At 34.6% G+C, this 27402-nt stretch overlaps 1 protein-coding gene across 3 annotated transcripts in view; it reads left to right on the forward strand.

Moving 5' to 3' along the window:
• The window catches only part of LOC118189325 (dynein regulatory complex subunit 5-like), a 71871-nt gene that overhangs the window by 41553 nt on the left and 2916 nt on the right, over window positions 1-27402 (forward strand). Inside the window, exons 1-3 of one of the 3 annotated variants that reach the window (XM_085822912.1) lie at window positions 11242-11379; window positions 13342-13444; window positions 14343-14635. In XM_085822912.1, the coding sequence (XP_085679038.1) occupies window positions 13407-13444; window positions 14343-14635 (331 nt within the window). In that variant the 5' untranslated portion in view covers window positions 11242-11379; window positions 13342-13406. Of the gene's footprint in view, window positions 1-11241; window positions 11380-13341; window positions 13445-14342; window positions 14636-19011; window positions 20027-27402 lie in introns of those variants that run through there. The other 2 variants (XM_085822913.1, XM_035359910.2) reach the window with 2 other exon arrangements.

The following is a 27402-nucleotide window of genomic DNA, read 5'->3' on the forward strand; positions in this document are numbered from 1 at the left end:
GGAACGGCGGCCTTGCTGGCACCTGACTCTGTGACCGTGTGCGCGTTCTCCTTGATGTGTAATTTCTCCTGCCATCATTTGTAGGTGGTGTTTTCGTCTTTACCACGGTTTCTTTACCCGGTTCATCTGTATTTTTGTTTTTCTTAAACGCCGGAGTTTGAAAATCATTTTTTCTTTTTGATACCGACGTCCGGGTTGTAGAAGTGCTAGGTCTCTCTTCAGTTCTCCGTTTCTTGGGTGGTGGAATAGTTGTTGCAGTCTCTGGCCCTTCTATTTCGTTTAGACTTGAGTCCTGCAAGAAACTTTTAAGGATTTCAAAATCATTTGGATTATAGTATTTTTTCACCTGGTCGGGACTTGCTTTACAGATTTCCCCTCTGTCGTTCTTAAGATATAATACTACCCCTTTGATTTCCTGAATTACATAGGGGCCTTCAAACTTTGGAGCTAGCTTTGCCATAAAATTGTCTGGGGCACTTGATAAAGAAAATTTCCGCTTCAATACTTTATCCCCAACTTTAAAATCCGCTTCACGGCGTTTTCTATCATAATATAACTTTTGTCTATTTCTTGTCGTATCCGAGGTTTTAAGCGCCTGATCAATCAACTTTTGCACATCTTGTTGTTTAAACTCCTGCTCTCTTTGTTGCACAAAGAATAATTTATCTAAAGGCGTAATTAACTTTCTCACTAAAAATAATTCTGCTGGAGTTTTTCCCGTAGTATCATGATGTGCCGTTCTTAAAGCATAAGCTAATTCATTTATGTAGCCATCCCAGCGCTTGTGATGTGTGCTCACGTAACTGCGAATTATTTTTACTATGTTTTTATTAACTCTTTCTGCTATGTTAGCCTGTGGTCTATACGGAACCATTTTGATATGGCGTATGCCAAGTCCATTGCATATGTTTTTAAATATTTGACTAATGAATTGTTTTCCGTTATCGCTAATGACTTTTATCGGTGCACCGTATTTTAAAATGTATCTGTGTAAGAATGCTTCTGCGACTGTTTTGGCTGACGCGAGTTTAAGTGGAACAATTTCTATCCATTTTGAAAAATGATCTACTATTACTAAAAGAAAACGATTTTTATTTAACTCGCTCTGGGGGAAGGGACCAAGGAGATCTATGCCTAAAATTTCATTGGGAAATGTAGCGCGAATGCTATTTAAGTACCCGGCCGGGCTGTAATTAATATCATTTATTAACTGACATTGATTGCAGGACCTGACATACGCCGTTACTATTTTGTATAATTGCGGGAAATATACCGCCTCGCGTACCCTTTTTAAAGTCTTTCTGACCCCTAGGTGGCCCGCTGTTTTTTTTTCGTGCAACTCCTTCAAAATGCTTAATCGAAGCGAGGCTGGGATGACTGGCTTATACTCAAGATTTTCGTTTGTTGTTTTCGTATAGAATAATAAATTATCTATTATTTCATAGTTTTTTGCTCTATTTCTTATCGCATCGATATCTGTATGCTCAAAGCTTTCAGAGTCTTTCAAATAAGCATAGATATTTCCAAATTCAGGATCAGCTTTCAGTTCAGTAATAACCGTATCTCTAGAATCTAAAATTTTTGAAGTCAACACAGCGCATTTAAGTTCATTTCCTTCGTCGTCCAGTTTTATACGAGAAAGTTTGTCAGCTACATTGTTTTCCTTACCCGGTTTATATTTTATTGTGATATTATATTCTTGGAGTTTTAAAGCCCATCTTATTAACCTGGGCGTTAGGTTTTTTCCCGAGTAAAGTCTACCAACAGCCGCATGATCCGAAAAGACTGTTACTGGCGATTTGCCGAAATAAACTCGAAATTTGTGTACAGCCATTAATACGGCTAATGTTTCTCTTTCTGTAGCTGTATAATTCCTTTGTGTCTGATTCAATGTTTTACTAAAAAATGCCAGCGGATGGTTATTTTGCATAAGAACCGCACCCACCGCATAGTCTGACGCATCTGCCGCAATTTCCAGGTTTTCGTCCCCCTCAGGGAATTTTAAAACAGGGGCATTAATAAGCGCTTCTTTTAATCTTTCAAAAGCTGTGTTAGCTTCCGCTGTCCACGTAAATTTACTCTTTTTTCTTTTGATTACTAAGAGTGGTTCAACAATATTAGCGAAATCTTTTATGAAAGATCGATAGTAAGAACATAATCCAAGGAAAGACGAAAGTTTCTTGGCGGTGTTGGGCGGTGGGAAATTCTTAATAGCTTTTATTTTTGAATCTTGCGTTTCTATACCCTTTTGCGAAATTTTATAACCGAGATATTTAAGTTCTTTAGTTGCGAACTTGCATTTTGAGGCGTTAATTGTAAGACCGGCCTCTTTTAATAATTTAAAAACTTGTTCGAGGTCATTAATGTGTTGTTCCAACGTACTACTCGTTATAATTATATCATCTAGATAAATTAAAGTTGATTTTCCTGGGACAGGCTTTAGAACAATGTCCATAGCTCTCTGGAATGTTGATGGGGCCCCACACAACACAAAGGGCATGCGTAAAAATGCATAAGTGCCCGATTTTGTTATAAACGCGGTTTTGTGTATATCTTCGGGTCTCATAGCTATTTGATAGTAGCCAGATGTTAAGTCCAAAGTAGACATATATCTTGTCGATTTTATCTGTCTAATGATCTCGTCTATAACCGGCAAAGGGTAAACTGGAAATTTAGTGATACTATTTAGTTTTCTATAATCGATAGCAAACCTCCAAGCCCTTTTATCTGAAGGAGGAAACTCGTTCTTTTTCCTACATAGTACGACTGGACTCGCGTACTCACTATTTATGGGCGTTATTATTTTATTCTTTAACATCTCCTGAATATGTTCTTCGATGATTAAGTCTTTTTGTTTATCATAGCGATACGGTTTAGTCCTACAAGGTTTTTCGGCATTTAATTGAATCTTGTGAGTCACGATTTGACAGTTTCCTGGTTTTTCTGAAAACAAATGAGAAAAATTACTCACCACTTGCTGTATTGCTTTACTTTCCTGGTCATTCAAATGGCTAAGGTCCAATTCAGGTGTCTCCACAGGTTCCACCACCCTCTGGTCCATCTCCAGCACCACGGAACTATCTTGAAAATTTAATTAGGCCCTCGCGGCCCTTAAAAAGTCCATACCTAAAATAAGAGAGTGTTGGAGGTGTTTCACCACAAAAATTAATAATTTGAGATTTTCCTCTTTTACCTGTACGTTTAATGATACTTTCCCGATGCAGTGACATGTTTTTCCTTGCGCCGCTATAATTTCCGTATTTCTGGTTTTAAAGAGTCGTATCCTATAAAAATTCTTTTTGAAGAACTTTTCACTCATGAAATTTCCTTCTGCTCCTGTATCGATGAGGGCTTCTACTGGTACATCGCCAACCAGGACTTGTATAATTGGTAGCTGTGAGTTTTTTACGATGACTGTATTTAAATGTCTATTTGAGGGTTTTTTTTAAACTTCCGGGTTCTGGACCCTCCCTTTCACAGGCCCCTCTAGTCGTTTAAAGCTTTCCTTTCAATCTGTGTCTTCTGGGTACGCGGATGCTTATTTTCAAATTTTCTTTTTGGGCCTTGACCTTCGAGTTTCGATGCGTTAGCTTGATAGTTCTTTCCCCCATACGAGTGATTTCCATTTCTGGTTTCCTCCTTCCTTCGGGTACTTTGAGAATATGTTTCCCCTCTCGCTCTTTCCGCGATTCTGCGATTTTGAAACTTCACCGCCAATTCGAAGAGTTCCTGCAATGTTCTTGGGTTTCTAATTTCAAAGTAGTCTTGGACAGCGGGTAACAATCTTGGTAATATTATTTCAATTATCTCCGCATCGGGTTTTTTCCCATACAGCATATCCGTTAGCTTGATTTTTCGTAAAATAAAGTCCGTCAATTCTGCTGTATCCCGTTGATAGAAACTATATAGTTCGGCTTCCAGCCGTGCGCGATCTTTCACTATGGGGAAGGCCTTTACTAACGATTTTTTGAAATTTTCAAATGTATACGTCGGGCTTCCAAATTCACCTAGAAGAAATTTGCTTATATTTTTCCACCATAGCGCGGCCTGTCCTCTTAGTGCTGATGTGGCGATGGCAACTTTTTGTCTTTCAGGCACAGGGTAGAGCTGAAAGTGGTTTTCTATACCTTCTAAAAATACGGACACCGAATTTTTTCCGTCGAAATAGACGTTTGGCTTGATAGACGCTCTCAACGTCTGGACCAGGTATCCAAATCCTTCTAACTGCGTTGTCATTTCTTGGTGTTGTCCAGCGGCTTCCATCCAGTTTTCGGCCATTTCAGTTCGATAAGTGTTGGGCGCCAATATAACGTTGCGCGCCTCTAACTTGCAAGCAACCAAGAGGTGACTGTGAAAACTTGTGTAAAAGATAGAAGCTTGTGAAGGGTTTAAGTCCCTTTTTATTCAGCGTAATAAATTACAATTGCGTTCTCTTGACGCTTACAGACGGTGCCAACTTGGCAGTCAAATAAAAATAATAACCTGAAAAGAAAATAAAGACAAGATTCTAACTACGAGGCTCTCTAAAATAACTAACTCACCGCGTTTTACAATACCGCTGCTAATTCAGCAGACTTGAAGCTCACTGGAACGATGACCACTCCTTCCCGCCAAGCACATAGGCCGCAACGCGGGGTTCTTCAATTCTCGCTAACTACCTCCGCGCTCGCTAAGTAAGAGAATCTCTCATACCGAACTTGTTTCCTTCGATTTAAATCAGAATACTTCCGCTGATAATTTGAATCCTTGCGCGTTCTACTCAAATTTACATATTCTGGCATTGGCAGTTCCAGGGGAAAGTAAGGCTTGACAGGAAAGATAGTTTAAACTTAAAATAAATGTTAGTTAAAATAAATATAAACCCTACAAGTTTACGTTTTAAACTGAATTTGACTATTATTTAGTTCATCTCTATGAACTGTGATTTATTTTGTTTAGCACAAGAACATGTGTTTATTTTCTATGTTTTTTAGACGAAGGGCTTATTTTCCCAGAAGGGCTATTAATTTCATTTTGGCATTTTGCACTGGTTCACTATAAACGGCATTTCACTTTTCAAATTGTTGCCACCAATTATTAGAGCCCTTCATTATATTGTTGCGTGCGTACGGGTTCGTTATGAAATGAATGCACAAGTCCGATGAAAAATGAACAAAAATTTATTATTATCACAACAAAAATGCTTAAATTTTCTCAAATTATCATGCAGTATTACAATATCTCACAGTAGTTATCTTTTAACTACTCAAATATCCAATAGAACGTAATTCAAAACAGCTAAAGAGCGCTAATCCGCGAATTCGCTACAAACAACAGGAGCAGTTTTCTAAACAACAACAAACTAAGCAACTACTCACAAACTGAGATGTTTTCCTCCTTTTTATAAGATTTTAAAATCACGCGCTAGAATTTTCCAGTACTTTCTCGAAATCAAAAAGAGATATTTATTTATTTAACGCACGCGCTCTTGTATTTTTAATTTTTCCGGCTTAGCTTTCTTTTAATATTCGTCACGCGCTGAACTGCGCGAGAAATAAAACCATTTAATTTATAATTGAACTAACATTAGCTTTTTAAATACCAAATTCGTAACACTGCCCCCTTCCCAAGGACCGCACGTCCCGGGCAGTACAATCCCTGGACAGGAAGCTAAACTTACAACTGTGGCATAAATGCAACTGTGGCATAAACATTACATTACAATATCAAACAATATAAACAATAAATGCAATAACTAACTTAAACAAATCAAATGCTATCAAATACTAAATACAAAACAAATACTAAATGCAAATCAAATACTAAATACAAATCAAATACTAAATGCAAATCAAATACTAAATACAAATCAAATCAAATACACATTTATAAACAAAAAGGACCATGGTCTGATACTATTTACAATTATTTACATTACGTACTATGGCCATAGTAATGAGCTAACCTGTCGTAAGAGTTCGAAGACTCACGGAGACGTCATTCAGTCTGTTCCGCACTGTACATGGACCATCCGAAGGTGACTGTAGTTTAGGACTGAGTCCTTTTCGTTGAATCGGGTTCCACAACCTCACCTTGTCTCCTTTGTTGGATCTATGTCCAGTAGCTCTCGTGTTGTATCTGGTCTTCACTTTCTCCGTCGCCAAGTTCACTCGCTTTCGTGCGAAACGGGGCATCACTTCAAAACGGGCCTGGACATCTTGGATGTGTTCCTCAGGCGATGAAGGCGCATCCGTACGGCGATCAAACAGGCGGTCACAAGGCTGACGAAGGTCTCGACCGAAGAGCTTCTGAGATGGAGAATAGCTGGTAGTCTTGCGTTTCTTTTCGACCCTAGCATGATTTCGGCGGCTTCCCGAGCTGGGTCTTTCGGACAAGGCGTCGGCATTTCCAAGTGAGGATCTCTTCTGAGGATGGATAGTCATGTCACCAGATGCTGAAAGCAGTTTGTTGTTTTTGAAGTCTAAGGAAAAATTGTATTTCCTTAAAAAGTCCAATCCGAGTATGCATGGATCTGTGATATCCGCCACATAAGCCGTGTGATGGTAGGCGGCACTTCCAAACGTGATGTTTACGTTTAACTTCCCAGTTATGTCGATCTTATCACCAGACGCAGTCTGAAGGGTAACACAGGATGGCGTCCAAATAAGTTTATCTTTAAACTGTTCAGCTAAGTCTTTCCTAATGATGGTAACATTAGCTCCTGTGTCAATGATCATATCGCAAGGAACTCCATCGATATTCCCATTAATGGACATTCCGTTACTGTTGCCACTCACTGTATAAATTTTAAGCGCTTTAAAACAAGGTTTTTCATTATCTGGCAACCTCCGTTCCTCGATATGGTCACTGATTTGTTTACTGCGTCGTTGCTGGGAAATGGTCTTATTTTCCGTACCTCGGGATGTTTTGCAGTTTCTTCGTATGTGGCCTTCAACTCCGCAGTTCCAGCACTTTAGAACTAGTTTCTTTTCACTTCTGTTCCGTCTCAAGCCACTGACTTGTCTGGTAAAATCATCTGCTTTATATTCCGTACCCTGGGGCGTTCTGCAATTCCGTCTTAGGTGACCTTCACTACCACATCTCCAACACCTTGGAGCCACTTTCTTCTCGCTCCTACTTCGTATCAAAGCTTCGACTTGTCTGGCTAAATCATCTAAACGAGCCATCAGTTGATCCACTGGCTCATGGACTCGCACAGCTCTAACTGGGTAGCGATCTCTATTAGTTGCTTCCTGGGCTGCCTCGAACTTCATGGCGTACAACAGAGCGCTTTTCAAATCTTTTACATCCGCCATTCGCAGTGCTTTCTGTATTTCAGGGTCCCGGATGCCATCGATGAAATATTGCAGGGACAGGATTTCCCTTGTTTCTATCGGGCACTCCGAAAAGGCGTGATGTGACAGCCTTTCAACATCCGTCGCGAGCTCCTGAAGCGTTTCGGTGAGCTTCTGTTGACGAGATTTTAATTGGAGCCTGCTGTAGTCTTTTAAACATTTCTCGCCGAAGCGCAGGTCCAAAGCGCCGGATAGAGCTTCGAAATCTAGCCTTTGATTTTCGGGAAGCGTCTGCAGGATATCCGCTGCGTCTGCTCTCAGAGAAGCGGCGAGATGACAGGCCTTAGCTTGGGAATCCCATCCATTCGCATCCGCAACGATAGAAAATTGTGTCCTATACACCTGCCAGGAGGTCTTCCCATCATATGTAGATAGTTTCAGAACAGAACGAGCAGGCATCGATAAAAATTTGAAACCTTCAGAATTGTTTCCTACCGTCGCTATGCACTTCTTTAGGCTGTCAACTTCTTTGGCGACGGCAGCAGAAACCCTATCATCAATTTGTTGTTCGACGGCAGAAACTCTTTCTTCAATTTGTTGTTGGAAGGCCGAAACTCTTCCTTCGACTCGTTGCTCCACAGCCGACACTCTATCTTCTATTTCATCTTTGACAGAAGAAACCTTTTCTTCAATTTGCCCGACTTTATTTTCGACAGCTCCTATTCTGTCTTCCATAGCCTCAAATTTACTTTCTATTACGCAAGTTATTTCTCTTTTCATTTCGACTTGACCTGCTTCAATCTTTTCTTGTACAGCTTTTATGTCTTCTTTAAGAGTTACTTGACCAGCTTCCAACTTTTCGTGAACGGCTTCCATTTCCTTTTTAACGGATCTCATCTCTCCTTTAACGGAATCTTGGCACAATTTCATATCTTCCTTAACGGATTCCTGGCCCAATTTCATTTCTTCCTTAACGGATTCCTGGCCCAATTTCATTTCTTCCTTAACGGAGTTGACGGCCCCTTCCATCTTTTCTTGGAAAGCAGCAAATGCAGTCATCATTTGCCTGAATTGTTCTTCCATCGCTCTTGTTATTGGCATTCAAACCCCACTCCTGACACCAAAAATTGTTGCGTGCGTACGGGTTCGTTATGAAATGAATGCACAAGTCCGATGAAAAATGAACAAAAATTTATTATTATCACAACAAAAATGCTTAAATTTTCTCAAATTATCATGCAGTATTACAATATCTCACAGTAGTTATCTTTTAACTACTCAAATATCCAATAAAACGTAATTCAAAACAGCTAAAGAACGCTAATCCGTGAATTCGCTACAATCAACAGGAGCAGTTTTCTAAACAACAACAAACTAAGCAACTACTCACAAACTGAGATGTTTTCCTCCTTTTTATAAGATTTTAAAATCACGCGCTAGAATTTTCCAGTACTTTCTCGAAATCAAAAAGAGATATTTATTTATTTAACGCACGCGCTCTTGTATTTTTAATTTTTCCGGCTTAGCTTTCTTTTAATATTCGTCACGCGCTGCACTGCGCGAGAAATAAAACCATTTAATTTATAATTGAACTAACATTAGCTTTTTAAATACCAAATTCGTAACACTATTAAAAGAAATTAAATAATTAAGAATCTGAATGGATGTGTGTATGTTTCTCACACTAGTAAAAGCCAACGGTACCTAGAGACATCACATTTTCAATAACATAGACCTCCACTCGAATACGGGCCTCTCAAATTTGTAATTTGTAATTTTTTTTATCGTCTGTTTCATACATTGTAAACCTTTAACGAATTTTTGGTTAACAAACTCAACGATTTCAAAGCGAGGAATAGCAACATTGTACGAAAAAAAAAAAAAAAAACATTTTTATGCCCAGCGCACGAGACTACATCGAAAATTCTAAATATAAGCTCTTTTAAAATTATTTTGCGATACTGCTGTTAAATTGAATTTTATGCTTTAAGCGCGAAGAACATGATATTTAATAAATAAAGGTAACACGCAAAACGTTAAAAAAACGCCCCTTTGGGCTTAATATACAATCTGAAAGCTTTCAGATTTTTTTTTAATGAAAAGATTTATTTAAAATTTTGTCTGATTCTGTAGTTACTTTCAGATATAGTGATAAATCGCTTCACGTATGTTAGTAGTTTGGAACTATTTAACTTTTACCAGATCAAGGATAACACCACAGCTATTTATCCTCAAACTAATTAATCGATAACATTAGGACGCGAACGAAATTGCTCAGTATCGTAAAACTATAAGATTGTCTTTTGCCATGTTGTTTTCCTTCTCAATTAGATTTTATGCTTTAGGAAGAATTACATGCTACTTGTTTCGAGAAGAATTAAACTTGAGAGATTTTCAACCAATCCGTAGAATTACATAAGAATTTTTTTAAATCTATATTTTTCTTAAACAGTTGCATGCTTTGAAAGTTTCTTGAAAATATAAATATTTAATGCAAATTTATAATTTCAAAATAAACCGATTGTTAAACAGAGACTAGAAAACGAAACATTTCCGCACCGCCTCGAGATACGTTCTGGCATGTTTGACGAATTATGTCTTATAAAATATTCAACTGATATCAATTGCACAATTTAAAATGAATTGATGAGCTAAGTTAAATAATTTACAATGAATTAAAAATAATAGGATAAAACATATTTTTTCAAACTTCAATGTTTGGAAAACAAATATTTGGACTTACGCTTAAATCAGCAATCTTGTGTAGTTTAGTTAAGATCCCAATCAATTTCGAATGTAAACAAGAACAGCTCCTTCATCATCAGGAGCAAAGAAATCCCTAAACAGTCGCAAGTCTATGTAACGAAGTAAAGTACAGAAATACTAGTGTTTAACAACCAAGATTACGTAAATATATCAACATACACTTTACTCACAGATCCTTCATTGCTACATAATAAGTATGCTTATAAGTGATATATAAATGTGAATTAAAAGAACATAGAGGTTGCAATGTCGAGTCATGCATACTATTTCACATTCTAAGAAATCACTCAGTATCAGTTCCACTTCTAAAAGTCTTTGCTTTAGAAGATCAAAACCACTATAAATTTAATGCGGATTTACGCAATGATATTAATTTAATTTCAGCTTTAACTAAATGGCAGATGAGATGAAACTATGCATGTATGATATAAAAAGACAAAAAGGAGCTGGGGCTAAAAGAATGAATATTTTGTTGAAAAGAGATCATTAGCTGGAAATATTTTAAAATTTAGGTGTTGAATATTTACGTTAAAAATGAAAAGTTATAAGAACAAAATAAAAAACAATTGGACTGCTCAAAGAATTTAAAAGGAAATGCATCGCTTTTACTGACGCTTAAGTTCTTAGTACCTGTCACTAGGAGCCTTGAAAATGTGCTTTACCATTTAGAAACCAATCAACGAATCGTTTTCGAGCAGAAATAAAGTGCAGAAAGCGATTTCATATGGAAAAAACAAGTTTTAAGATGAGTTTGAATGTTTGTTTTCTAACATATAAAGTCAATCTTCTTGCTATATCACGCGCCAGTCATATATACAGTGTCCATTCATATGTACATTGTATATATATACAGTGCATATGCCATGATTAATTAATATATAGATTTCGAACACGTAAACCATTGTCTGGTTTTATAACTTAAGCCCAATTTGAAAAGTGTTAAACTTCTGAGTAATTAAAAAACATAAGAAACGTTTTGAATAGGAAACGCATAAGTGAAATTTTGTTCAAAACGTAAAAGATACTGTTTCTGAAACTACAAAGCTTTAAATTTTATTCATTTATTTTCAGATATCAAGGCAATAAAATGAGCATTAAAGTGTTAGCACTTGGCACGAGTTTTGATATGTGGAAATCATATTTGCAAAATTTCGCATGCAGTAACGTTCAGATGAAATTACAAAATGTTAACACTAATCAAAATTATAAATGTTCATATGAAATTTGCACAAAAGTATTAGGGCAATTTTGAAATTAATTGCTTCAGTGCGCTAAACTTGAGATTGTTTTTTAATGTATGCAGCAACATTATGCAAATAAGGAATTTACCATTATACAAGTAAGTTATATTTTTTGAAAGAAAACTTTTTAACAATGAATCCATTACATTTCAAACGTTTCATAGATTTTGCCGCTTACTGATGATTAAATTCTGGTGTATTCCGAAGATAAAGGAAATTTTAATCTGTTATAAAGCCAAATGTTTAATAGATTATCACAAATTTGTTTTTAATCTTATTTTTATGATCTTGTCATTGTACTTAATTGAAAATCGGGTATTCGTACTTTGCCGCCAAGCATCTGCAACGCACTTTAGCCAGGTTTTTAATTGTAAAAATAGCTAATAGATACACACACACACACACACACACAAAAAAAAAAAAAACACGCAACGATGACACTATCGATATGTCTCGAAGTATGTTTGGCTTCTCTTTCGTAGGCATGAAAAAGGGTGCCGGGTGCATAACGGAAACGTACCGAAAATTGTTATAATTACAAAAACAAAAAAAAAAAAAAAAAAAAAAAACAGGTAAGGTAAGAGGTATTTATATATCCCACTCTCTACATATTTTTAATGGCCGAGCACCTAATATGTGGCCACCGTCGCCTCTTATGAAGGGACGGACAGTTTCAACCCTACTTCTCCGGGATTCGAACACGGTTCCATCGCTATGGCAATCAAGGTCACTAACCACCATAACAGCTGAACTGCTTTATACGTGTATATAAATGGAAAAGAATAGAAAAAAGAGAGTTATGTGTATTTTTTACTAATTCCTTCTAATAATAAAGACTAAAAATTAAATCCGAACTTAAATATTTTGTATCATAATTTTAGAAATAAAAGATTATGAATACTGGAGAACTTTTTCAGCAGGAACACCATTTCACAAGAAGTATCTGTTGGATTCAATTTCCAATTTAGTTTGCTGCAACACTTATTTCTTATGTACACACTAGGTTAAAAAAAAATTATTTTTGCATGCGACTTTGATCGTTCGAAAGTAGTAAAGTTTGCGAGTGTTAGTTGCTTAAGACAAGGAATGCCTTTGCAAAGGATTTTTCTCAATGAAATTAGCTCATATTCGGTTTACACATTGACAAAACCATGAAAACGCTTTTGTAGTGAACCTGTTTCTTGAGATCCGAACTTGGGTCGAACTTTGATGCTTTGGTCACATATTCTAGTTCACAGAAGGAAATTATCCTGCTCTTACCAGGTCAATCAATGAATCCCGCTCGGGGCCTCACTCTTAAAGGTTCTTCACAATTGTATCACTAAAGATGAGATCATATGAATTAGTACGCAAGGCACTTTACCTCTGAGATTTTACTCTGAGATGAGAATACAGAAAACTGGTTATCAAAGTCTGCATCAAATCTGGAGCTTCTTTACGATTACATAACGTCAATCGTGAATTTCACTAATATTTCAGTTTCAAAGTCCATCATGTTCGAGACACAGTAAAGGAAATCTAAATGACATATCAGTTTGTAGAGGAAATTAAACTAATTTAAATTTATTGAAATTAGGTTTCGTTGAGACATAATAGTTAATCAAAGCACAGTTCGAAAATTGGCTACTGAGTATGATATGCAGACTGGTGATTGGCTGTCGACTTATTTGACATCTTGCAGCTGTGGAGATCGAACTACCATTCTTTAGAGTACTTATACGTTCAGTTACTGGTAGGCGTCTTTTCTTATCCAACGGTATTTCGAGAAAGCTGCCATGAAGATGTGGTCAGTAACTGAGGATACGTTTACCAAAAAATCGCATTTTTTATTCATCTAAAATTTAAAAGGAATAAAAAATCCTTGCTAGCTACATTATATGTAAAATATTTCCTTCTGGAATATAAAAAATTTTCCGGAAATATGTAATAAACATTAGTAATGGAAATTTCCATTTAATCAATTATTATCATTACTTATCGGGAATCATTATATGCTAATAACTTATGTTTGTATTGTCATCTGCAAACTCTATTTGCTTTTATCGTATGTTTTTTTCTAGGAGAATTAGCTGCCTCTAAAAATTGACTGAACATAAAATTAGTTTCGCATTAATTATATATTACCATGTCAGATGAAGAAAGTGACACTGGGGAAACGGAGACGTAAGTTACTAAAAGTCAATTATACCCTTAAAGATGTGCTTTTTTATTACTTTGGTTTATTTTCTATATTTTGAGGAACCTGAATTCGTTTTATAAACATTACCAATAGAAATCGTTAATTTGAACTTTAAATGACGCACGTTACACATAATGAAAGGCCATAAAACTTACATACAGATAGTCATTGCATTATCAAACAGCCCTCGTGTGACCTCACAATCAAAATAAATCACACCAAACTTAATCATCAATGGATTTCCACAATCTACATTCAATCACTGAAAAATGAAATAATATGTGCTACCAGGCTACAGCAGCATACATCGCATGCAATAATTTCAAGTCTTTGTTTATTTTTAATTTTTATCAAGCGTTAAATACTCGGTTTAATAAGATGACGAATAACGATGTTGTTTTATTTTGAAGCAGTAGATGAAACTTTTCTTTGGCTTATGTTCCAAACACATTCGGTTCATGTCATTGGAAATCCTCACATAATTATACGTCGTTTTGTAAATATTGATTTTTTCCCAAGACGTAATGACAGTTACAGATTTCATTAAATTTCGCATGCTCATTTTACTAGTCTCTGATAAGATTTTAAGATTTTTAGCTTAAGAGAGTTTCAAGGCTTTTCTTATGAAATTTGCGAAATCAGAATATTTTATGAAAGAGCAGAACGAAACAAAGAAACATCTAAATACATTCACATATGCAATGCAATTCTCAACTGCATAAAAAAACTCGCATTCCGAACAGAATATCAAAGGGTATATTAGTTTTTTAATTCTCGTATAGAGGTTTAACATTCAAAATTTGCAAGTAGTTTTAAAGTGTTGGAAACAAACTAAAGTAAGAAATTTATTCTTTTATGAATCACATGATTATTTTTCTATAGTACTTGGGATGATACAACCGAACGCACATCTGACAATGGAATTTCAGTTTCAACGACCCAAGACACGGAATTTGAAACCGTAACGGAACGGACAGATTCTGGAACGGATCTGACTTCTACGAGAACTCCTTCAACAAAAAGCGAACCTCAAGAGACCGAACGGAAATACCTTCTACCAGAAGATATTTTGTGTCAGAAAGGACGTCATATAAAATCTGAGGACCCAAACTGGTGTCGTTGCCCTGTCCCAAATTTAAGGGATATCATCGTGGATGGATCTCAGTCAGTACGAGGTTAGTAAAAATTTTCAACTAAATTAGTATTATTCTAAATTAGTATCATAAATTTATAATATAAAATACGTTATTTTATTCTCTACTTATATCTTTACCAATAACAAACCTAACTGCTTATTGGTAAAGGTCAGCTTATACCTTTACCAATAAGCAGACAGGCACACTGAACATGATAGTTTTACTACACAGAATTTAAAAAACCTGCGGCTAGCTAGTATGCAAGAATTTCCAGAAAGAAATTGGCATGAGATAAAATGTCTTACATTGGGCCGAATTAAATAAATATATCATAATGGACCCCAGAAAGGCTTTGCATATATACTAATGATTAATGATAAGGAAATAAACACTTTTTTTTTTACTTCTCAAAACACACTAAACCAAAACTGGAAATATTATCCGGTCGAATAATATTGCAGTAACAGTTGTGCTGACTATGCAAACGTACAAATATAAGTTTCAGTTTTTTCGATAATGGTAAAGGTAAAACGGTATCTTTTTCTTCGTTCATTCTCCTTTCGTACACATCAGCAGTAATCACAGTGTCTGTTATTAAATGTTATCAAAAGTAGGGCAAAAAACGTTGTTAAACGTTATCAAAAGCAGGGCAGAATGACCAATCACTAACATTTAAATGGCAGAATGAGGTGCAGAATTATTGGTATACTAAAGGCAAGGCAGTCTCATAATCCCAGTTTGAAGTTGTAAGTGAACTCAGTGTAATGCCTAGTGCCATCTGAGAATGGAGATAATTTCAGATGATTGGCTGATACCCAGAAAGTCTTGACAATAGCGCCCAATGGTGCTTAAGAAAATCAAGATTTTTCAATTCTCACTCAAAAGCTAGAAAACGTTTCTAACCACTAATAAGATCACTAATGTGACAGAAATATCGTGGTATGGCCAGGATCCACAGTGGATGGCTGTACTTCATACCTTTGATAAAGGTTTCTCAAGTCCTCATAGGTACACATAGGCGATCTCAAAGCCCCATGTATGTCTTTATAGAAGCGCAGTTGATTCTCAACTTGACTATACTTGACTATACATCTTGACTTGATTCTCAACATGGGCCTTTTCATGGACTATACCTCTCAACAACAGTTAAGGACAATAGCTAAGAGACAAAAATATTTGACAAGTGAGAATATTTGGCCAGTTAGTTTTCCAGATTTGAAATTGTCTGAGGTGTACTATAAAAGGCAACTTCAATTCGCTTGCCGCCATCGAAAATCATCCAGGATTTAAAAACTGCTTTACACAAGATGGGTACAATTACATCAAAGCCTCATCAGCTATGTTGATAATAATAGTATGATAACTCGCTATGTGAACAGTGTGTTTAGCCACAAGTCATCATTAGACTCATTTAAGGCTTCATGTTGCATTTTCTCGTTTGTACATTCTTGCTGCGATGAGTTTCGCAGTGCATGTGTAATTGGATGTCTCAAGCTTGAATATCTGCTTTCTTAACTGTAATAAAAAGTTAAGTTTATTTACATAATGTACTCAAAAACGTATTTTTCGTTATGCATAATTTGGTTAATATTTCGCATTATAATAGATTCCTTATTAAATCTCAATCAAGAGTAGCGATTTCATTAGCTTGCAAAAGTGATGCTCTGTTTCCAGTAATGAAACACCAACTCCTTTACTCCAAGTTTGATGCAGCATTGTTATTGCAGAGAATATTTGTCTCGTAGAATAATGATTATCTGGTTCAATCAGATATTATTAATAATTACTTTTGACATTTTACATGGTTCATTGAATTATTACATTCAAAGAAATGAAAATATGGCTATGTTTCTAATTTTAAAAGTTGTTTCTTTAGCATACAGTTACAAAATTTAAATACTTAGTTAAATATAAGTCCATAGCCATGTAACGAAATTTAAACTAAAGAAGTGTAATAATATATTATATATGAAACCATCCAATATAATAGTAAATTAGCAGCTAAAATAAAATAAATTATCCTTAATATTAGAATAAGACAAATATATTCAATCCATCTACATAAGATACGAGTAAATATACACAAAATTTGCCTGTTATGCATTAAATGTATAATAAAAATATATGAGTTGCATTAATCGCTTTACGCTCAGTTGCTATAAACGTTCACAATCGTTGTCATCTCAAGCCAGTTATGACACTCTGCTTTTGTAATTTTAAAAATAGTTAACTTCATATATACATAAGAAGGATGGTATTCATTTAGATACAGTTGGTTTAGCATTTACATTCACGATAAACCCATTAACAAGTTTCACTTGAGTCTGTAGTTTTCATTAATTCCCAAAAGTGATGTTGCTTCTCATCAGAGAGAAACATCTAGTCTCTTTTGTTTGCACTTGTTTCAGTATGTCGTTTGTTATACTTCTGTATTTGCCACATTATTTATTGTAGTTACACATCATGTGTATTCTGTAATTGTTATAAACTTATTGAAGCATACTTATTGCATCACAATGAGCATTATTCATTATGAAAAGTAGATTGTATTTAGTTTTTTCTCAGAATTCAATTAGGGTTATACAATAGAAAGTTATATATTGAAAAGACAGATTGTGGATGACAACATATTTGTAATGATAGGTTATAAGCTATTTCTCCCGCCTTCTTAGCATACCCTCTAGTGTATAGGTCTGCACGCTGGGCGCGTATTCGAGAGGTCCGTGGTTCAATTCCCGGCGAGGGCGTTGCTCATTTTTCACTTCTCCTGCTTAAAAAATACCTTATGTCTCTACAAGGTAATATCTTAATTGCTAAATTCATATCAAAATATTTTTTTTTACATTTTATAACTATTTTTATTTTTATTTATTTATTTATTTATTTGGTGATTAATTTGACTCCTCTCCTAAGAATTCATCTAAAGCGAGTGCGTAATTTGTTTTACCCCGACCTTTATTCGCATAATATTTTGTAAAAGTATAATAAATAATAAAATGCTAGCTACCAAATGAAAAATTAATCCTTAGCCACTGATGTTCGAAAAAAAATTTATACTTTTCTTATTGCGCGGTCTAGAAGACTGCTGACTTAAGCTCATACGTAAGTATTTTTTTTTATCAAACTCAGATGCTTTATTTATTGTTTACCATCCTAGAAAATCCAGGCAGCATTACTTTGTCGATGATGTTAAAGCAAGAGATGATAAATTTCTGCTTAGGATGGATTTTCTGGGAGAGGGAAACTTTGCGGTCTGACGCGTGATATTATAGTACTTTAATATCAAGTCATGAGAAAACAAATCAGCAACTGCATATTTCAAATGCGCGCTCTCACATGCCACACACAAACAAGCAGCTTAGAAATTCGCAAACTTCGAATGTTTACAGTACGAATCTTACACAAACAAGATTAGGTGACAAGGAAATAAGAAAAACAACTTCAAAATTCAGTGACAGTTATTTACATTAAGGTAGAAATATGTGAAAATATATTAACAAAGTATGAATTTTTGTTACATTTTGAGTTTAAAAAAGTGTGTTAAATGTCCCGATTAATAGATATATTCCTATAAAAATTTATTTCGGTATAAGGAATTAAATGAGCTGAATTCTAAATGGTAAATTAAAATGTGTATTACATATACCTGTTTGAGTACATGCACTAGCTATTTTTCGCGAAATTTCTTTCTTTTTATTTATAAAATTGTCTGAAAAAACTTTAAATTTATTATATTTAGAGAAATTTGCCTATTTAATTCACAAAATACTTGTGGAAATTTTGATAAAATTACTATTGTAATATTTTACGCTAAGTTTTCTTTCGTAGCAGAAAAACTGAAAAAAGATTTTCAAAAAATGTTTAACTTAATGAAAATACAAACTCAAGGTTAAGAAAATGTTGCCAAGTATGAAAATTACATTTAGTTCCCGAGCACTTAATAACAAACAGCAAGGTTCAAAATCATCTTTTTGAGCATCACCAAAAGTATTCAAATGAAGTATTCTCATTTTAAAGTTAATCAGATTAGTCTGAGTACCTTTAGACAACAACTTCTGAATTCTTAAACGGAAACTTCTGGTTCACGGCGCCATAATTCTTCTTCTGAAGACTGGAGAGACAAAAGAAACGTAATTTTGGGAAGCTGAATGTATAAGCTTTAAAATAAAGTAATTATTTTTTTTTAAACATTTCGCCAAAATTGACGATTAGAACGTAGTCGGATAGCTTAATCAGTTCATATCTTAACCTTCAGGTAACAGTTATATCCTGTAGTCGGATACCTTAACCCGATATAACTGTTTACGAGTTAACTCGGGAGTAGCACTAAATGGGTTAAAGTGTTTCTCCTTAAATGCGAAATTATACCGCAGATCAAATCATAACCAATCATTTATAAATCCAGGTCCTGAACTGGCAAGTTTGATAAAAAGCGCTACTGAGGAGCAGAAAAGAAGGATGATAGATCTCTTGCCTTTGGATATTCCTGTCAAGTATATTTTGCCCAATCTAGAAGAAGGCCCTTACTGGAAAAGACAATGTTTGCTAAAATGGCCGGCATACGATGTTTGGCGTTTCGATGACAAGTGGAAGGCCATGTTTGTGGAAAAGTCTGTTCAAGAGTTAATTGAAAATTTTATACCTGATCAGTCTGATATTTCTGAGCTGGAGAAACATTTAAAGACATTCTCAGATTACGTTTACCGCTTGAAAATAACGAAATTGAACAAAATCCCTGAAAGTATTCTAAATGTAGATCTTTTCCCTGAGAACTTTGACGAACTTTTGGATGATTTTGTAGCCGCACCCGAAAGGCCAATATATTTGAACTTAGATTTGGTACTTGGCAGTTTGCACCAGCTTAGAGAATTCACTTTCATTCTTCCTCCAAAATCATTAGACTTTGAAACTCTGCAATTATCAATCGCTGATTTTAATTCTCTGCTGCGAGGACTCCGAAAGCTGCAAAAGCTTGAAAAATTTAGATGTTCTAATGGCTTTGTTCCAAATTTTCAAATTGAGATTCTGTGTAAGCTATTTGTCGATCACACATGTATGAAAGAAATTAATCTTTCGTACAATTTTGTAAATGATGCCATGTGCCAATGGATAGGAAAAATATTAATCTCAAAATGTCCTCTTGAAACACTAATCCTTAAATATAACAGCATAACTGATGAGGGGCTCAAAGCTATTGCTTCAGGACTGTCAGAAAATACGACATTGAAGAAACTGGATTTATCCCTCAATTTGATTGGAGACAAAGGTGGTATATTTCTCGCTAAAGTTATAGAAAATAATAGCACAATTGATGACTTGGATATTTCGAAAAACAAAGTGAGAAGTGGAACTGGCTTGGCATTCGCGGATGTTGTCAAAATTTCAAAATCTTTGAGAAATCTGAACATAGCAGAGAATTACCTAAGTCCAGTAAGTATTAATTTTGTACCGTTTTCCTTGAAATTGAACATTAACATAATATTTGTTGTAAATTAATATTGGAGTTACAGAATTTACTGATTCTTCCCTGTTTAAAATTCTGAAATCAGATTTAGAAAAAGGGAAAAAAATAACTGACATGGAAACTGCAGGATTTCCTTGTACGGCCTATTAACGTTTTTTACTTATTACGTGCTTAAGCGCTACTCGGAAAGCGGGATGCCCCGTGCAGTTCTTTTTAAGGGAAACTAGCTAGTATTCACGTTACATATGGTGAAAACCACCGAAATCGCCCATGCAGCCAGCCCTTTCGTCCGGACTCGAATCCCGAGAAGAACTATTAGTGTTCAGAGGCTTTTACCGCTCGGTTGCTGCTTGGACGGCTTCTCAAATTACACACAGTTTTTCTTGCACTTCATTTAAGCGTTTATTTCCTCGAGTTTTATCAGAGATATGTTTCTCATTCAATTAATTCAGTTCTCCCTTCGCGGCAAAACATCTTTATTAAAAATTGTACTCTAGAGAAAAATATAAAACACCAAATACAGTTTAAAAATTTTTGCAATTAAAAATAGAGTTTGTACTCAAAAACAAGCAATTCGCACAGCGGGAACGAAGTCAGTGCACAAAATTGGGAGTAAATTTCGGCAAAAAGATACTGAAGTTGATGCACAAATTGACTTAATTCATTATTCTACTAAGAATTTCAAATGTAAATAATTAGCGTTCTTGTTGGGGTTAGCACTACTTAAACTTTTAAATTGTTGATAATTCCACAACTACTGCGTTCAAATTAACTAAAGGCATAAAAACCTCAACCGGATCATAAGAAAAACGTAATAACTTTTAAAGCAAAAAATGTACAGTTTACCGACATATAAAAAAAAACTGAAAGGTTTCAGATTTTAAATTACGTCCAAAGGGGCGTTTTTTTAACGTTTTGTGTGTTACCTTTATTTATTAAATATCATATTCTACGTACTCAAACTACAAAATTCAGTTCAACAGCAATATCGCAAATTAATTTTAAAATGAGAATACCTTTAGAATTTCCGATACAGAGTCTCGCGCGCTGGAGATAATTTTTTTTTTTCCCGTAAAGTATTGCCATTGCTCGCTTTGTTTAGTTTTTTAATCAAAAATTCGTTGAAATGTTACAAAATATGAAATCGGTGAAAAAACAAATTTCATACTCAAATTAGGGCTTCCACATGCCCATATTCTATGGAAGATTACGTTATTCAAATTTTGATGACTCTAGGTACCATTGTTTTATCAACATGCGAGAAACATACATTTATGCAGATTCTTCATTATTTAATTTCTTTAAATAAAAGACAGGGCGATAATGTTTGGTGGCAGCAATTTGAAAAGTGATACAGCCTTTTAAAGTTTTCAAAGCAAATTGCCAAAACGAAATTAATAGTCCTTCAGGCCAAATTGCCCCTTTGGACTAAACCTCAGCTTACCGAGCCACATAACAGAGTGAGTGTGTGTATGTATATCTATCTATCTATCTATAGATAGATATACATATATAACTACGTATATATATATGTATGTGTGTGTGTAATAAAAAAGAGACAAAGACTTTGCAATATTGATGGTGTAGAACGTAGAAGTAAACTGAACTTCATTACGTTGAATCCGTAATAAAGAGCAAGAAATTTGGTGGCATAAAGAATGCTGAAATGCCGATCCACAATGAATAGGAACGTGGCAGCCAAGGCAGATTAAATCTTCATTTTATTTCAGTGAAAACATGCTGCGGCCACAAACAACTTGGCACACTAGTTTATTTCAAGATGCTTACATTTTTGGTAGATTTGCAATAAGAAGAGAGCAGCAGACTGCAGTCCAGATAGGTTGAAGCAAGCGAGTGCAGGAGAGCTGAAGCTAAAAGCTCGTTGTTATCCAATACGGAGAATCATCAAGAGAAGTTTTTGGCTTGATTAGAAGAGTTCCTGAAATTTTGAGTTCAAGTTTAGAATAAGCTACGTCATCAGCTTTACGCAAGCTCTGTGGCATAGAATAATCTAGAAATCCGCAGTCCAGAAACCTTATTGATGAGCTTTCACATTTTTGGATTGTCGGCATAGGGAAGGAGACTTATACTAATTCAGAAGTCAAACAACAAAAACCGCAGCAGCTGCAAATGCGGTTTGCTGCTGCTGCGGTTTTGCAGCGGTTTGCAGTTTTGCAGCTGAGGATGGTGGTTCGGTAAAACCATCGAAACTAGTCTTGTGAAACTTTGAAAATATAACGCTGATTTTTGTTGTTTGACTTCTGAACTAGTATTTGTTCGGAGTGTTATTGTGTATTAATTAAGGAGACTTATATTGGAGTGCAAAATTTAAGGCACTTTCGCCTTTAAGTTTTGCACACACACGTGCAAAACTTAAACACGTTTGCTCGTGTGGTCTACACGTGTAAACCACACGCGCAAAATAGAACACATAAACGGTACGTTTAACAACTAAAAGTTGTAAAGAATTACTGGCCTTAGTACAGATACATGCATGGAATAAAAGTAAAAGTTTATATATAATAGGGATATGATGTCTCTTAAGCGAAATTATTACTTGAGTTTCTGTTAATATGAGGCGGTTAATAAATTGTTGGGGCAACGTTTTCCATTATTCTAGTAAATTTTCTTTCCAGTTGTTGGGCATTAGGCACTCTATGTGGGTGTGCAGCAAAACATCTACTCAAAGTCTGCACATATCTCATAAAATAAAGATCTGGCGACCTTGCAGGTCAGTTAATATGAGAGGTGCCCTTATTTTTCAAAAAACAAAATCTAAAGCGAGAATAGAATGTCTTGAAATGTTATCATTCATAAGAAAACAATTACAATCAAATGGGCTTTGGAAAAGATGATGCGAGGGCCATCTCTTTGCAGCATCCGTTTGCCGTAGCGAATTACTATGCTGTAACGTGATGTATAACATCAGTTATCAAAAATTTGCGTAAACATCAAGAAAGTTTTCATGGCTTATTTAATTACGTATCATCCTATGGAATACTTTCTAGCATTTTCCCGGATGTCTCCCAAAGTCGCCAGATGTTTACGTTTTGTGATGTGTAACTTTGATGACATATTAAAGACAATACTTACGTGCTTCTATAGCACAATGAAGGAGCTCCAAAAACCGCACTTAACTTTTTTGATGATTATCAGTAAGAACGTGTTATAACGCCTGAAAGTTGGGTTTGAGTCTTGCCTGAGTATCTAAATTCAGGGCACAACATTTATAGTACCACAACTAAAGCTGGACGAATGTTTACTTTATTTCAAGTGGTTTCATTTTTTATTTGCAATACTTTACGGAATATTTCATGTAGAGTTATTAGGTTTCTTTTTTGAAGCAAAAGGGGCCCATTAATATTTATTTTGTGAATCTTATCATGGTAGAGCAACTGCAAACGAAAATTTTAGAGTAATTGATAATTTTATGTCTGAGAATGATATTCCTTCGAATAAGTGCATTGTCGTGACAGAGCTCGGGCTTTAACAGTAAAACATTCCGGAGTGATTTCGCAAATAAAGAAAGTCGCACCTGAAACTAAATTTACTCACTGCTCCATACATCGTGAAGCTTTAGTAACCAAAGAAATCCCAATTTTATTAAAAGCCGAGCTTTAAATTCAAGAATATTTACGATTTTATGTGAAGAGATGGGCAGTGAACATGAAACGCTTTTGTTATATTCCGAAGTAAGGTGGTTATTCAGAGGCAAAGATTTAAATCGTCTTTTTAAATTCGATCGGAAATTCAAATTTTTCTGTGTGATTCAAAATTTGAATTGCAAAAATGTCTATTTAGTGAATGATGGTTGGCGAGTTTAGCATTTTGAGCTGATATTTTTGGAAATTTAAATGAATTAAATTTAGTATTACAAGGACAAAATGTCAATTTGTTTACCGTTAGAGATAATGTAAAGGCAATGATAAAACTCCAGCTAAGTTTCAAAGAATTGGATAATATTTTAAGCTTTTTGCCACTTTTAGAAAGTTTTCTAACCAAAAACAATTTTAAAATAGAAGAACAACTAGCATCCGACATTAAAAATCATTGTTTTTCATTGATAAATAATTCCAACCTATATTTGCCCGAGGATTATGAAAAAGAAAATTAGTTTAGATATCCATTTTGTTCAAATATACCTGAAATGTTATGTCATGAAGAAAAGGAACAATTGACAGAAATTTCCTGTGATAGAAATCTAACTGAAGATTTTAAAAAATAACACACTTGTTAACCGAAAAAAATAATTTAGAAGCATTTCAAACAAAGCTATTAAATTTGTATTGCCTTTTTGGACAACCTATATGTGTGCGCAAGAATGTTCTTCCATGTTATATTTAAAAAATAAATACAGAACAAAATTAAAACTGGATTCTAATTTACGCTTAAAACTAAGTGAAATAAGACCAGACATAAAGAAATTAGAAATTGATTTCTCTTAAACGGCTCAAATTTCGCATGAAATTTTAGAATTAAAGTATTATAACTTAAATTTTGATAATTAAAATAGTAACCAATTTTTAATCTAATATTTTTATGTGTGCATATGTAATTCAAATAGACATAGTTCTTGCAAATGCCAAAATATTTTTTAGTCCTAAGAGCGTTAGCCCAGAAGGGCTGTTAATTTTAAAACAGCATTTTGCGTCGATTCACTTTTCAAACTGTAGCCACCAAATATTATCGCCGTGTACTATATTTAAAAAAAAACTAAATAATGAAAAATCTGCATGAATGCATGAATGATTCTCGCATTGTGAAAAACAAATCTGATGTGTACACCACATGACTTCCTTGTATTGGAATATTAAATTATACGCATTTTTTCTTGCATTTCATTTCAAATTATTGGATTGAATTACATCTACTTCGCCGACAGCGCATAAACCACAATAGAATAAACGCATTCTTTAAAATTCACTCTAGTATTCGTTTATCATAGCGACACTCTGGCGCTAGATTCACTTAACAGTATTAATAATTATATAACAGTTAACATATATAATAATTATATAACTAAGTTAACTGTTATATAATCCAATAATTATATAACAGTTAACGTATATATTTCGTTCATAGTATAACTCATAATGCACAAAATTTAAATCATTTAAAGAACAGAATTATATAATCGTTGCCACATGTTCTATTAAAATACTATAATAAAGCTAGAATGATGCATAAAAGAAATTAAGCAAACAAAACAAAAAAGAAACAGTTTTTCACAGACGATTGAGTATTTCTCATTTAATTAATTCAGTTCTCACTTCGCGAGAAGGCAAAAATACATAAAAACTCAAAATATCTATATTAAAAATTAGTAAGTAAATCTCAAACACTTATTTCCTCGAAAAAATTCCAGAAAGAATTATGCATGATTTAATTGGCAATAATAAATGAATGCGTTATCTTTGTTGTTGCGAAGCTAAATTTCTCTAGATTGGCAACGAATCCACTAGTCTCCTGTTTCAAATGTAAACATCAATGGCCGCCATTAAAAACAGGGTTAGCAGCAATTAAACAACTTTAAAATTGCTGATAATTCTAAAAATATTGCACACAGATTTACTAAATGCATAAAATCCTTCCTTAACCGGAAGATAAAAACAACATAATTCAATCATTTTTAAAGAAAAAATGTACAATTTACAAACATATAAGAGTAAAGAAACAGAGATCACTGAGCCGGGTAACAGAGTGGATATATATATAAATGAATGTATTTATATACGTTTGGTGCGGCCGATTGCAAACAAAATACGAGGTGCACATCTGCATGTTTCTGCATGTTATAGCAGTCCCATATACAAAATTTCAACGTTTTGAGGCTACTCGTTTTTGAGTTATGCGAGATACGTACGTACATACGTTCGTACAGACGCCACGAAAAATTCTCTTCAGAATTAATTTTAAAGCAGTTTTATAATTTTTTTGAAGGAGAAGAGTATTTTATTCTGTCCTTACGTACAGATATCACGCAAAAACATCGTTAAATTGCATTCGATAGCGGTCAAAATGGATATTTTCGTTGAAATATGCTGCCTGAAACTTTTCGCGTTTACAATACTTCCTTTTTATTTCGTACAAGGAAGTAACAACGGTTCCTAGAGCCATTAAATTTTGAATAAGGTAATCTTCCAACCGAGCACGGCCAATTGGAAGCCCGAATTTCAAATTTCGAATTTGTTTTATTATCTATTTCAAATTTTAAAAAACTTAAAGCTTTTGATTAACCCTTAACCTCAAATTCTTTTTATTTTAAACTTTAATTTTTGATTAACAAACTCAACGATTTCGAAGCTAGCAATGGCAACCCTGTACGAAAAGAAAAAGTATTCTAATCTCCAGCCGTGAGAATGTGTATCAAAAAGTCTAAAGGTATGCTGTTTTGCTGTTTTTAAATATTTTATGATATTGCTGTTGAATTGGATTTTATGTGTTTTAATTGCGAAGAACATGATATTATGTGTTTTAATTGGGAAGAACATGATGTTTAATAAATAAAGGTAACACATCAAACTTTAAAGAAACGCCCTTTTGGCCATTATGTAAAATCTGAAAGCATTTTCTTTCTTTTTAACCCAAACGGCGTTAGCCCAGAAGGGCTATTAACTTCGTTTTGGCATTTTGCGTCGAAAACTTTAAAAGGTTGTATCACTTTTCAAATTGTTGCCGCCGAATTTTATCGTTCTGTATTATATTTCAATATTCAATAACTTCAATCCCAGAATAACCTCAAATATTTTGCCAAAGTTGTTACAGAATTCTCAGGAAACTGGTATCAGTCGAATTAGTGATGGCGTAAGAGTTGAAGGAGTACTTTACTTACTAGGATTTTTGTTAGGGAAGTATATTTAAGATCGGGAAAAAAGTAAAGCAAAAGTGTATCCAACCATTCATTAATTTAAGCAGAACATTAATGCTTTTATTTTCTTTATATATGGGTCATTTCCTATATAAAAAATAATCATTTCTGAACTTCCGTACATAGAAATATTGCATGCATATTCAAGTTATTACGGGAAAATCGTGCTAAGCGACAATTACAGCACTGATCTTTGGTGTGTATATAAAAGAAGCATCAAGAAGAACAAAGTTATTAGCCCAAAGGGGCAGTTTTGCTCACATGCAAGGGCTATCAATTTCGCTTTGGTATTTTGCGTTGATTCACTATAAACGGCGAAGCTCTTTTTAAATTCTAGCCACCGAATATTAGAGACCTGCATTATACACTGACTAACAATAAGTATTTGGACACCTGTGATAGAAAAGAAAAACTAACTTTATTGAAAATCAATAGTTGGTAGAGCATCCACGAGAGGTAATTACAGCGTGGATC

Source organism: Stegodyphus dumicola, chromosome 8, assembly GCF_044657685.1.
Source record: "Stegodyphus dumicola isolate Sdum_Otavi_A_Nest chromosome 8, ASM4465768v1".
Lineage (NCBI taxonomy): Eukaryota > Metazoa > Arthropoda > Arachnida > Araneae > Eresidae > Stegodyphus > Stegodyphus dumicola.